The 14422-nt window shown below is 37.6% G+C and overlaps 2 protein-coding genes across 3 annotated transcripts; both read left to right on the top strand.

The window, feature by feature from the left end:
- Positions 1–36: 36 nt before the first annotated feature.
- Positions 37–2796, top strand: dad1 (defender against cell death 1). Its single transcript, XM_044367781.1, has 3 exons — positions 37–385; positions 1299–1469; positions 2549–2796. The coding sequence occupies exons 1-2, from the start codon at positions 175–177 to the stop codon at positions 1427–1429; spliced, it is 342 nt and encodes a 113-aa protein (XP_044223716.1). The 5' UTR covers positions 37–174; the 3' UTR covers positions 1430–1469; positions 2549–2796.
- A 3064-nt stretch (positions 2797–5860) lies between these two features.
- pigr (polymeric immunoglobulin receptor) lies at positions 5861–13085 on the top strand. 2 transcript variants are annotated; one of them, XM_044367779.1, is made up of 8 exons: positions 5861–6330; positions 7015–7362; positions 7498–7579; positions 7810–8036; positions 10076–10172; positions 10657–10745; positions 10968–11017; positions 11131–13085. In XM_044367779.1, the coding sequence occupies exons 1-8, from the start codon at positions 6282–6284 to the stop codon at positions 11206–11208; spliced, it is 1020 nt and encodes a 339-aa protein (XP_044223714.1). In that variant the 5' UTR covers positions 5861–6281; the 3' UTR covers positions 11209–13085. The 2 variants fall into 2 exon arrangements, with proteins under 2 accessions (XP_044223714.1, XP_044223715.1); XM_044367780.1 differs by having other exon boundaries at positions 5863–6330; positions 10079–10172.
- The last annotated feature ends 1337 nt before the right edge of the window (positions 13086–14422 follow it).

Here is a 14422-nt window from a genome sequence, read left to right as displayed (position 1 = left end):
TCTTTGTTGTAAACCTGCGGGCTTTTTGCCCTGTTCTATGGTTCCTTCCGAGAGACGCGGAATTTATTTTCTGTTACACCAAAGTGCTTCCGGTTGGTGGGGACACGTCACTCATTCGACTGAGGAAGACGAACAGTGCAAAAATCGCCTTCTAGTAAAAAATATCCTGTAACCATGTCGAATTCGGTCATATCAGTGATCTCTCGGTTCCTGGAGGAATACACCACCACGACGCCCAACAAGCTGAAAGTGGTGGACGCGTATTTGTTGTACATCTTGCTGACCGGAGCGCTGCAGTTCCTGTACTGTCTGCTCGTTGGCACCTTCCCCTTCAACAGCTTTCTTTCGGGCTTCATCTCATGTGTGGGCTCTTTCATTCTCGCAGGTAAGTAGTTATTCAATTAAAAGTCTTTAATTGAACCCCCTCCCTCCAAATGGTCTACTCAGTGCGTTCAGCTTCGGTCGGTCATTGGACCTCTGGCTCGACGTGTGCGCTGAGCTAAGTAAGCTAACTAAAATGTAGTGGCTTGAGTAATAATGCAATAAAATGTATTCTAACAAAAAATAGTTGACTGCAAAGTTGAACCAACATCTCTAAAACAGTGTGGACAAAAACTCAACACCATAAGCACCGCGAGAGTAATCGCGAGGTTGTTGCATTAGATGGCATTAGTTGTAGTGTATCAAGTAAATTACCAAATTTAGTGTATGCTAGTACTCAATTTCAGAATCCATTGTATTCCCATAGTCACAGATAATCAAGTCATTGTTACTCAAAACTGTAGTTGACATAACCAGGTCACTTTGAAAAGAACCTGTGATTCCACTGACTGCAGAACTTCTCCATTAACAATAAATGGGTGATTGAGATTAAGTGATTTTGTTAATCAAAGCAATGTTCAATGCACCAAACTGCACAGTGATATCAAGTGACAATCACACTATAAAAAACGAGACTGCACTGAAAGAGAGGTGTCAATATTTCATTGGTGCATGAATCAGACACCATTCTCAAAAGTGATGTTTTAGTTGCCTTTCTCTCTTTTATGTTATAATTTTAATACATTTTTTGACTGTTGGTCTTACAATAATTGAAACTTGGGAGATCATATTTGTGAAGTTTTTTGTACTAAAAAAAATCATAAGAATAGTGAACAGTGTAGTAAATTATGAAGATAATGGTCAGTTGCAGTTAAATGCCTTAAAATGTTAGTAATGTATCTCTGCCAGTTGGGTAGTTGGAAATGGTGCACTGCAGTAATACTAAATCTTCCATGTCTTTTGCCTTTTTTTTTTAGTGTGTCTTCGTATCCAGATCAACCCACAGAACAAAGGAGACTTCCTGTCTATCTCCCCAGAGAGAGCCTTTGCTGACTTTCTATTCGCTCACACCGTCCTGCATCTTGTTGTGATGAATTTCATTGGTTGAAAAGACGTGCATCCAACTAATACTGTCCCCCTCTCAGAAGGTGCATATTTGACACATGCATTTCTCATTTTATGAGTGTGTAAAGTTGCATTATTAATGTGTTTTTTGTTAATAACCACATTAACACCATGTAGTTCAAACCCCAATGGAAATAATTTATGCTAAGATTTATATTCAGTGGTGTTTTTAACATATCCAGTCATCATATTATTTTTCTCAGTTAGTTTCTCTAGCTGTATGCTTCATACCACTTTTAAGTATGAAATATCTGCATCTGTTAGTTAAACTTGCCTCCTTGTTTGAGTGATATCTCCCACATTAGCTACAAGTTGCTACTAATGTTTTTGCTGCCTTGTCAGAGCACTTAAGTCAGTTGCCTCTGCACATTCTTTATTACTGACAATGTAAATTCATTTTTTTAAACCAGACTGCTCAACAATGAACACACTCAGTTTAAAGCGAGACTGTAAGTTTTGCTGTACAGTGGCCACTGTGGCAACAGCAAGGTAATGGTAAGTTCAAATGTAGTGCAACAGTAGCTCAGGTAGAAAAGAGTCATCAAGTCACCCACATGACTCAGCAATATCTATTATTATTAGTTTACGTTTGCCACCATAAGCACCTGGTCATACCAGACCAAGTCATGTTTTAATGGCAGAACCTCTGAGTTTATTGATTTGATGAAAATGTTTTATTCCCTATGAATTAAACTCGTCACTAACAGGGAGAGTACATTATTTTTTCTTTCAAAAGTTACTTGGTCTCACTTTAAGGAACTTTTTCTAAGGGAAATCTGAGAAATATGACCCAAACCATGTATAGTGTAGAGTCTCAATGGACAAGAAATGGGAGATTTCATGAATTCAAAGGATGCTCTCTCACATCCTTGCCAGTTCATCACTTCATTCTCAGCGGAGCAGCTCCAGACAGTGCATGTGATAGGATAGCTTTCAGTCATACTTCTCTCGAGAAATCCACAGGATGGCACTTTTTTTTTTTTTTTTTTGCTTTGCTAGAAAACAGTGTTCTTGTGTTCTCTATATCTCTGTGTCTTCTTTTTAGTAACTACCTCCATACCTCACTGTCTCTAATCCAACCCCATCTTCCTTTTTTTCATAGGTCAAGACAAGAGAAGTTATCAAAACTCTCCTTCAAGACTTGATGCTACATCTGGTTTTTGGCCATTGATTTGGAAAAAGTACAACCCATCATCTACACTGAATTAATTGCACCTTGTCACATATGGTGCATTGCAGTTTTCGTACTGATAATGGTTAATTTCTGTCATTCTTTTTTTTAAATGTTAAAATTTGTAAAGCATTCCCTTTTGCACTGAGACAAAGAAATAAAAAGAAGTGAAATGGCGACCTTTTGAATAATGAAACAGTACTTGAAGTTTACTCATGCTATTTGGTTTTAATATACAATTTATTTTCAATAATACACTGTTAACACCAAGATGGATAAAGAAGGTTTGGTTAGACTATTGTAGGCATTGTGTCTAAAGATCTATCTCTTAAATACATTACATTCTCTATGAGTGTGAACATAATTTTAAGCACAATGATACATTTGTTTATTATATTACAGGAAGAAAAGGATAGGTTGACCAATAAGGCCATAGACTCATGTTTTTCATAATTATATTAATTTCAAAGGTTTTTTTAAGGAAGTTAGTAGTACATCACACAAAGCAATACCACAAACATTAGACAAAGCATTACAAGAGTGATTGATCCCCTTAACCTCCCTTTGACCTCTATATTGACATATTGCAGCTGCAAATATAGGACTCAATATTGTGGCTGCACAAAAATCACTTGTCATACCTTGTAGAACTGGTTCTGTACCTCACAGATTTTTTTGATTTGATTGACAATATTTTTTTGCAGCCAATGAGAGTTGGAGTCTGTGGAGCAAACTACTCCCAGCTGAGCACCAGGCCTACTACTCAACTGCACTCAACTGTACAAGAGGAGAAAGCAAGAACATTACACCCAGAGAAATGAGAGGGTTTGATTCTATTACTTGTTCTGGAGGAACCCCAAAGTGCTTTCAACTGCACAGAGTCGATGCACATTTACATTTTTCACACTGCGGACTCACTTGAGAGTACATTTTGAGCTAGTCTGGTTTTGAAAAAAAAAAAAAAAAAAAAAGAAAGAATACAACAAGACCAAAATACAGAGAACACAAATACACAACACAAGAACAGCACTCCAGAGGTTAGACAAAATTTTTTAAATATATTTGCTTTGAGTTCGTTGCATCAAAAATCCTTGACAGGACATCTCCGTACTACATAGAAGATTCAGGTTTCTATTCATTGTACTGGCTTTATATCTTGAACAGTGCAAATCACCTCTTAAACTAAATGTCTCATTTATATTTATTTATATAGTCTTTTAAAAGTGTCCATGGTCCATCTAAGCCATTCTCTCTGTAAAGTCCCTGAAGGGCTGGGGATCTGAATGTTAAGGACCAGTCTGGACTGGATATGAACTGCCTTGCATACATAGATGAAAAATGGAGTGAAGCAAGTCTGACAACCCAGGTTCCTCCTGTAAAGGTCAGATCTAAATCTTTTCATATGCTGATTTAATAGCAGGCATAGAGAATACACGTACCCACCTCTAGATATTAAGTAGATAACAGTGACACTGCTCCCTTTGTAAATTAGAAATGAAGTGGTTTTCCCAGGAACCGGAAAATTAGATATCGGACATATTCGACCTGTAAGAGTTTAAATGTGAGTTACAGAAAAAAAAAACTATGAAGAGGCAGAAAGGTAACTGAGTGCACATCCCATCCTATAGTTAGGCCATGTTGAAGATAACTAATTGAGTAAAGAAAATAGTGGAGAGTACTAAAGCTCCCAGAACTTTGTCAGACTAAAAGCTTTTTCATTTCTCTCCTCTTATTTTCCAGCCCCTTAAGATATTTTAACTTTTATCAAATCACTATTTTGGGTAGGACAAGGTAACTTGAGATAATAGGAGTTACTGTACTAAGGAAGAGGACAGTGAGCCACATTTCCTCCTGAAAATGGAAAACATTCTAAGGGACTGAATCATAGACTAATTGGATCGTGATTTAACTGACCCTCCCTGCAGTGGAAGGAAAATGGTCTCATTAACTTGCAGCAGCCCGTGGGGCAAATGCTAGTGCTGTCAAACCACCAAACAATGTATATGAGAACCCCAATAATAAAAACAAACATTAGGAGGCATCATGACACCATTTTATCTAAACCATACAGGTTGACAACAAATATGAAGACATTTTAGAGTCAGAGACTTCAAAAAATGTGTGGGGAGTGATGGCAATTAAACTGATGGAAGACCTTTTTACCTGACATTTCAGTCAGGTTTACATGCTCTATTAGAGAGAAGAAAAGTTGTGACAGTTTGATTAACTCTCCCTTTAATTCTTATGTGAACTGCTGTTTAATGCAGCAATTCACAAAAAAAAAAAAAAAAAAAAATCTTGTATTTCCTGTATCTTATCTTCCTGTGACAGAGATAAACAGATATGTGAACCAGATACTGTCACCGGTCTTGACTGGCTGGAATTAGCTTAGTGAAAGTTAGGTTTCAATTCTGAGGTCTGTCCAAACTGTTAAAGGACTAATCTGCAATTTCTATCCAAAGTTCTTCCAGGGACTGAATGGCCATAAAAGGCTTTGCAGCCAAAGCAAAAAGCAAGGGACTTTAGGGACATCCTTGTCACCCTTCACATAGCAAATTGAGAGGCTTGGAATAATTGTTTGTTAAATCAGAGGCTGAGGGGGCTGTGTGTAGGAGCTTAATCCAACAAATGAAGACTGGACAAAATCCAAAGTGTTCAGCCATCAAAATCAAATCATTTCATTGCAGCCTGCCAAAAGAATTCCCTCCATGGAGGGAAGGCACTCAGTTATTTGGTTGCCTTGGAGAAAAGGGTATTAAAAACATGGCTAATTCTGAAATAAGAACATGAGGAGATATAAGACTAGGGAGGACATGCTGAAATCTAAAGGCCAAACCCGTAGAAAGTAAAAGGTTTTGACATACCGAGAGCTACAAAGATAAAATTCCTCTCATGTCCGTTTGATTAATTTGAAGCCACAGCCAGCAGCTAGTTGGCTTAGCTAATAAAGATTTGAAAAAGGGGAAAGAGCTAGCTTGGCTTTAGGCTTTTGTAGAGATTAAACAAACAAGATATAATCATTAGTGGACTTTAAAGGTGCTGGTAGGCAGGTTTTTTTTTCTTTTTTACCCTTGGACAGAGACGGGTTAGATCTGTCCTCCTGTTTACAATCTTTATGTTAAGCTAAGCTAACCAGCTGCTGGCTGTAGCTTTATATTTACTGTACTGACATGAAAGATCTTCTCATTTAACTCTCAGCAAGAAAGTGAATAAATGCGATCCCCCAGAAATCAAACTATTTCTTTAGGGTCTTGATTTCTTGAATATCATAGAATATAGGTCACTTTACAGAAATACAACAGTGCTTTTTGCAACCTTAACACACATTTTGCATTAGGTGGTAGCAGATTTAACTTGGACTAGCTTGTTTCCACTTTTAGGTCATGTAAATAATCCAAATTATTTACAGAAAGTCATTGAAAAGTCATGAAATTTTAGTCAGTACCACAGTGAGAAGTTGGACTTTGACTACAGTTTGGTAAATGTTTTCTAAAAGTATCCCTCACTATAAAAATCCAACCGGCACTTAGATGGTTAACATGTGCAACATCTGGATCCAACTTATGGTCACATGACCAGGAGGAAGTTGGAACTGCGGAACCTGTGGTCTGTGTTTACACAGCGGTGAGAGTCCACTTGGTAAACCTTAACCTGACATTTGAATATGCAGCACTTTTTCATATTCGCCCTCAGCCTGTTACCATGGATCCCAGGTAATAACCATGACTACCGAGGTCATATGCTTACAAATGTACAATGAGCTTTTGCAGCAGTATTTTTCTGAAGATAATTGATAAAAAAGGAGTTCCTTGGACGATTAACATCTATGCTGCTGCCTACTCACTTTAATATTATAGTTTTGGTAAATGTGGGTGCTACAATGTAGGATGTTTCTAATGCCTCAGCTATTTATGTAAAAACATTAGCTATTCTGAGCTTGATTATACTGTCCTTACAATTTATTAATTTCCTGTGTTGATAATTTGTCAAAGACAGACTAGAAAGGCTGTAAAAGTTACCATTTTTGTGTAACTGGCTTTTGTGTTTTTAAAATATCTGCCAAGCTCCGTACTGTATTTGGCCCCTTGGCAAGTGTATGTTTGATGTTTATTTTGTCAAGTCTTCAAAGGTCTGTTATATTTGTTCCCCAAAAATCTGTATTATAGTTGGGGGATAATCCAATTTTGAAATAAGAAGTATGGAGAGGGAAGTTTTTTAGAAAGGAAACTGAAACCATAAATTTGGTACAAGTATTGCTCAGGGCCATTTTCCTTTTCCGCAATCATAGATAAGAAATGTCCACTATGAGTAACTGTTCTGTTCTGACTGCAGCATAACTGTTTAAAGTTAAAGTTGAAGCCACTGTTGAACACTCAGTCATCTCCGCTCTCCATCAGCCTTCCTCTGTGGTGGGGTAACCACCGTGGAAGAACATGCAGTCCTGGAAGGTAAATCCCTCACGGTCCCGTGTCATTATGAGCCTCAGTATGCCAGCTATGTAAAATATTGGTGTCGAGGGAGGATGAGGGAATTCTGTACCAGCTTAGCTCGCACAGATGACCCCGGTTCAGCCGATCCAGCTGAGGCCAAAGTGAGCATTTTTGACGATCCGGTCCAGCTGGTTTTCACTGTGACCATGCAAGACCTGAAGGAGGAAGACTCTGGGTGGTACATGTGTGGTGTGGAGATAGGTGGTGTATGGAGCGCTGATGTTGTCGCTTACACTAACGTCAAGGTCATTCATGGTGAGTGATGGACTCATTTTGAACACAAAATCCTGTATGAATCCCCAGTGAAGATACATTTTTGTGCATTTCTCATTTTCAAATGCTTAGATTACAAGTGCAATCTCTCAGTGCATGTTGATTCATTTCCTACAGGTTTGTCAGTGGTGAACAGCAGACTGAGTGGGGAGGAGGGGAGTAGTGTCACAGTTGAATGCCTCTACAGTGAGAGATACAGGTATTTGATTTTCCTTTTGATGATATTATAATTGCATCCATTTTATTATGATGATGATAAAACTGATTTACAAGTATTTCACCAATCAGAATGTTTAGAATCCTAATTTCTTAAAAGCAATGCTTATGTAAACCAGAAAAACATGGTTACTTGTTTGAGATCCTCAATTGAAGTCAGACAGTGACGGACAGTCAGCATTCATTAACTCCCCTGTGACTGCGTGCCAACAGAGAAAGCAAGAAGAAGTGGTGTCGGAGTGGAGACTGGAGCTCCTGTCTGATGACAGGGTCTGAAGGGAGCTACGAAGACAACTCAGTGGCCATCAGCGATGACAGAATTGGGACTTTAACTATAACCTTAAAGAAGCTGCAGATGAGAGATGCCGGCTGGTACTGGTGCTCTGTTGGACAGCAGCAGATAGCCGTGCATGTGCAGGTCACACCTCCAGCCTCAACTAGTAGGTTGACAAAAAAACTCTTAACATTAAAATTATATACAATATATTACATGTTTTTTTTCTTTCAGATCAAAATTTTGCATTCAGTGGGCATGTAGACAATCTTAGCCACTGAACCATTGTTATTGATTCATTGTTAAAGCTGCACTAGGCAAGTTTTTTATGTAAAGTAGCATTAATTGATTTTGTTGTGTGCGTGGGGGCAGCAGAACAAGCTGTAAACACTACATTGACGTATCACCACGTTGTAAAGCTGAAATGTGAAGTGTGCTGGCAAACAGTTGCCTACTTACACATCCAGCAGATAAGAAGCAACATTTCATTCATTTGAAATTGTGTTTCAGTCTACCTGACGAATGTAAATCTACTATTTACTCTCCATCCAGCACTGTTTTGGTCTTCACCAGCTCCTGAGAAAAATGTCCGGCTCTATATTTCTGGCTAACTTTGTCTGTCTGCCATTTTGTGCTGGGCAGATAGTTTTTACTCAACAGCTGCTTGCTGTAGCTTGAAACAAGGTTCAGGATGGCAGTGAGACTGAAGCAAAACAGTTGCAGGCTGGAAAACTAAAGGCTAGCTCAGATCAATGATTCGCAAGGAGACTGGATGAAACTTGCAAAAAAATCCCCAGATGTCTGGTCATAAATGTTCTTAAACTGGGCCAGTCACATCAAAGCAATCACACAGACACAGATGACCGTTTCCATAGCAACGACACACTGGCATGCCCCACACACATAGATGACAGTGATTTGATTGCAGTGTTTGCAGTAACACTTATCAAGAAACTGATAAGACAGAAAGCCAGGAAACGTTAATATCCATGAACAGATTAAATGTTACCACTGTTTGGCTAGTGACCGCTGTTTTGTTTGTTAACGTTAGCTAATTTAACTCACAAGTCCTTACGTTCTAAAACTGCACTTGGCAGTTTGACAAGGTAGGTCTTTTGAGACCCCATGCAATGGCTTCAGATGCTCTGCAACTTCCTTTTTTCTCTGCAACATTCTAAAACCATTTTGTTTCACTGTGAATAATTGATCTGAACTAGGATTTAGACAATTAGCTGAAAGACACTAAAACACTCAGCAGAACTAGAGGTAGCTGCTGAGTTGGGTGATAATTTTCTGTGATTTCATCATTATGAGTGACCACTTTCACCATTCATTACAGTCAATTGGCCCACTGTTAATATAAAAATAGATTAGTGCAGCTTTATAAATACATGTTTTAGCCATGCTAGCGGCATGGCTACAATATGTATTGGTAATCTCAGTCTGTCAATCAGTTGGTCTGACCATTTTGGTCCAGATTGAAATATCTCAACAACTATTGTACAGATTGCTATAAAATATTGTACAGAATCCTAATGAATCCTAATGACTTTTCCTCTAGTACCACTGTGAGGTTGACATTTGTGGTTTTGAGCAAAATGTTGCAACAATAGTTGCATGATTTCATGTTTGGTACTGATTACCAAATGTTAGCATTCTAACACTAACTAAAATGCTGAAAATGCTGAACATTTGCATGTTAGCATTGTCATCGTCAGCATATTAGCATGCTGATGGTAGCATTTAGTTCAAAGCTCTGTGAGCACAGAGCCACTAGCAAGGCTGTACACTCTTAGTCTTATCATCCTTAACCACAACCCTTACAACGCCAGCCTAAAAAACACCCTAAATCTCACAAGAAATTAGTGCAGCCTGGTAGGTGAAAGCCAAACAAATCTTTGTCCTATAGGGAGTAACCTGATGACATCATTATTAAACCAGGCATTGTAGGAATGAAATGAAACACAATCCTGTGACTTTATTGCATTTTCCCCACCTGCTGAAATTAGAAGAAGCCAAGTGCAGCTATACAGATCAATATGTGTGTGTAACAGATGGCATTGGCTCTTGTACAAGGCATTGATTATTACAAGTCACTTATCAGCAATATTCATTTTATGAACTCTGTGGGTACTGCTACAAACACTCTTTTGCTTATAATAGTACAAAATTTTTCAGCTCTATGTATAATATCTCCATCTTCAGCAGCAGTGTCTGTGATGTCTCCTGCTACACCAAGCCAATCTGTTGCATACTTGCCTCCCCCAAAACCCATCACAAAGGACTCCTGGAACGGTCACAGGTAAAAATGAAGCAATTTTTTATGATAGTGCCATTTTTTGAGAAATGGGTGGCAGCATATCTTTAAATATTTAAATGTAAATATGCTCTTGAAAAGCAGTGGAACAGTAGTGATACTTATTTTCAACTTATTGTAGCTACTTTTAGTTAAAGCTCCTCAAGGGACATCTCGTCCAATATGGCTTTCCACCTAAATTTACTCATAAAACGTCTGAGTGCTGGTCTTTCCGTGTTTGATTTGATGCCTTTTACACTGTTAACCATTATAGATGCTTATCAATACCATCATGATACAGTTCATGCAAGCTGAACTCAATCATGCACAGATAATGATCATACCATTCATGCCCAGCCCAGGAATATTTATCTTTCATCATCTTTGCTGTAATGTCACTATGTAAGAACAGATATAGCGTAAGCCAAAGCTGCTCTTGAAGTTGGACTATCTCTGTACAGACCACAGTATATTTATGTCTCTGTCTTAGTCACATCTTGGAGTCTTTGCTGGTGTGTGCTTCTCTCATGCTTCTTGTGGGCTTGGCTGTATTTGCATGGAAGATGTGGAAACTGCACAGTAAGGCAACTTTCCATTTCTTTGCATTTTAAATATGAAATCTTGGCAGGATCATGCCACTAACTTTCTTAAGAATATATTATGTAATATTGTAAATGCATTCGTTAATTATAATAAGAGTAAGAAGAGTAAGGTAAGATCATTTTAATTATTTGTAAGATAAAGTGAGATTATTTGCTTTACTTACTGTATGTCTTAAAGATCCTTACTATCCACTTACAGAGCAGGATCCTAGGCTGAGACGAATGGAGGGGATGAAAGTAAGGCTCAGTGTAAGTCCTCATTAAAACATCTGTCACTATGTATCATAATCTTTTAAAAAACACCATAATTAAGAATATGCTGTAGTGATTATAGTACTCATTTTTCTTTCTGTATCCCACAGGAGTTATCAGGGGATGTTGGTGACCTGCAAAATGTCGTTTTCCTCAACAAGAATTCCCAGAGCGCACATATGTGCTGAATTCAGAAAATACCATTGGGCTCATTTTTTATATTTGCAGTGTTGTTATTCTCTGTAACTGAATGTAATTTTGTGTTAGTTAACTGCACATCACACATGCTCACTTTCAGTTACTTTTATATATTATATACCACATTTAACTGCTACTTTGCCAGTGTTATAATCTTGAGATGTGTATAATTATATTATAAAACAGTGAAGTTGTGGGCAACAAAACCAAAACAGCAAGCTAAATAACGCTCAAATGCCCCATAGAGCTGAGGAAAACTGCGGAGTGATACCTTCCTCATACAGATAGTCATATAATCTACTGTTAATATAAAAATATTCATCATAGTCACTTTTCAGTTAATTGAGTCTATAAGCAGCTGTCGTTTAAGTAACTGCTCCATTTACATAAAACTGTCAGAAAATATAATTTAACCACTAACTCCATAAAGAATATACAAGAAAAAAAGACATAAAGAAAATATTTTAAAGACTTTTCTTTTTGATGCCTGGGGCTGTTGGGGGGGGGAAAGGGGGACTTGGATTAATGGCCCCCAGTATTTTTAAAATCCCAGCCACAGCTCTGGTCAGAAGTCCACATATCTACAGTGTGTAATAAGTTGTATTTTCAGTATGTGAATAGTTAACACCAATAACGTTGCTCAAGAAAGAATATAGCTGTGCTTCTTCAGGTATAGTGGCAGCAGTGACCATGTACCTTGTTTCAAGAAAAACATTGTGCTCTGCTAAAGATGAATATGAAGGACAGACTGAGTAATGGTGTGGATTGTTGTCAGCTCCAACTGCTGTTTGTTGCCTTTAATTGTAACTAAAAATCTTGTCTGCATGAACGGCCCATGGGAGTGACACAAGAATGTTTTCAGTTAAGCTATTTTGGTACAACCAGTGTTTATTTCACAACTAGATAATTAAATAGCTAATTAACACATATAGGCTTGGATACATTCTGTTTGATGGAAAATGTGGAAGCACATTCAGGGAATATGAATGTAATTATGAGGCGTACCTTTTTGAAGAAAGAAGGGAAGAAAGCATTTGAAAGAGTTTGTAAATTAACTCTGAAACAAACAGCTCTACATTTCATGCTTGAACCGTCTGTTCTCTCACTGAAGCTCAAATGATGTGTTAGAATTGTAAATTGAACAGGCTAATGAGACATCCCAAACAGCTGTGGACCCAACTAGAGCTTGGAAATCTTAATAGTAACTTAGGTCTCACCTTCATTTGTAGAAAGTCCATTTTGTTGTTTATGATCAAGAGAAATAAAATTATAAAGATAGTGTTCCTTTGTGGTGTCATGTTTGCATACCTGCAGAATCAGAATGAAGTCTCTGTGGATAATCACGTCTTGGACTGAGGTGAATATTGTCTTTTGGCTTTGAATTGTGGCTTTTCAGGAGTGTATTTTTTTGACATTTTATAATTTTAGAGTAAAATTTCTTTTTAAAAGAGCTACACAGTCTTTACAAAAACATTAAGTCATTTTACAACAGGCAAAAATCATATTTGAAGAGGAGCAGACAAAACAACACACAGTTGTAGTGCTGTTAGCAATGAACACTCTGCTCAGTGACAAGATTAATAGAATAAAGGTTCTTGCTTTTCAGAGCCTTTTATCATTTATGGTCACAGCTGCTGCACCTGGTGGAGGCTACTCAGGAAATGTTAAGAGAGTTTTGTTGCAAAGTGTTTGAATCAAAAGAAACATTCTTCATGTTAACCCTAACCCTAACCCTACTTTGTGAATTGTGTCAGTTCTTAGCTTGCTTTAGCCTTATTCTAGTGTGATTACCTGTTTTTAGTAGTGTTTAATCAATGGTGTAATTTTGTGTTGTTTTATATCTATATTAAAAGGTATTTTTCTTTCATTTCATCTCATCCCATTATTTTGTCCTATGTAATAAGTTTTATTACTGTAACTGCTCTTTACATTGTCCAACTGGAAACGATTTCATTTAACATGCCCAAATGTGCATGTGAACACTTTTTCATGACAATCTTTATGAAATTTTTTCTCATTTGGCCTCATTAATAATCAAATATTTGATCTTGTACTGAGAGATTTGCCATTTTTGATGAATATTTGAATATTTGCAGTGATGCATAAAGGCATAGTTTTTTTACCGGTTTATTATGTGTAATTCTAAATATTGGTGAAATGACAAAATATTCTTAAAAACCCTATTTGTGTTAGGATGCGCCATAATTTGGTGGTGGTAATTATGGTGGTGTACTGCAGTATCAACAAGGTTTTTAATTTAAATGTGTTACGATTTCTACTTGTGCCTCTATTTTATTGATTTATTTATTGCAGTTTTGGGATATTTTATGGAATTGCACTTACATATAAAATCCTATATCTCCTATATATCAACCTCCTCAGACAGCAAAACATTAATCGAGTGATTTCTATTCTGTTGAGCACATTCTAGTCTAGTTTAGTGTCACCATTGTGTTGTGTCACTGTTGCAGGGACTCAGTCATTAATCTTGATGCGTTTCGAGTGGAATCAGCGCTGCCACTAGATGGAGGTCAACCTTCTATGAAATATGTTCTTTCCGCTATGTATTGCTGGTGTGTGTTTTTGTGTGTCCATTCATGCTCATAGAATTGTTTCTTTTGTCTGACCAAACAACACAGAGATAGTGTAGGGAAAAATTGGAGAAAAACAGTATGCTATTGCTAGTCACTACAAGGCTCCACACAGAGAAATACGGGATTTCAATAGCTTCACATGCATACATTTGTGTGTATGTGTGTGTGTATGTGTGTGTTTGCTCATTTAATATGAGAACAGTCCAATCTTTGCTAATGTCTACATGCATTAGAAATTACATTTCCTGTAATGGGTCCCTCAAGTCTTGCCATTTGAGGGCACCGACAATCAATACATTTGTACTCACCTGGTGTGCAGCTGCTACAGATAATAGGGCATCAGTGAGAAATGGAAATGGAAATGGAGGGCCAGGCTGAAGGATAAGAAAGTCCTCTGAGCTCTGTGACAATTGGTATGAAGGCCAACTGATGCACAAGCGCACAGTCCCCATTGAAATATTGCATTGATTCACTCAGACCCATTCCATGAAAATGTTTGAAAGAATCTAATGCATTCCTTTTTTGCATATTAAAAAGCATAATTTCATTATTTTTAAACAGTCGTGGTTCATCTAGTCTATCACAGATCCACCATAAGCTGCATGGAGTG

The sequence above is a fragment of the Thunnus albacares genome, chromosome 12 (assembly GCF_914725855.1).
Source record: "Thunnus albacares chromosome 12, fThuAlb1.1, whole genome shotgun sequence".
NCBI lineage: Eukaryota > Metazoa > Chordata > Actinopteri > Scombriformes > Scombridae > Thunnus > Thunnus albacares.
Note: the sequence above shows the minus strand (reverse complement) of the source record. Positions and strands in the feature narration are given on the sequence as shown.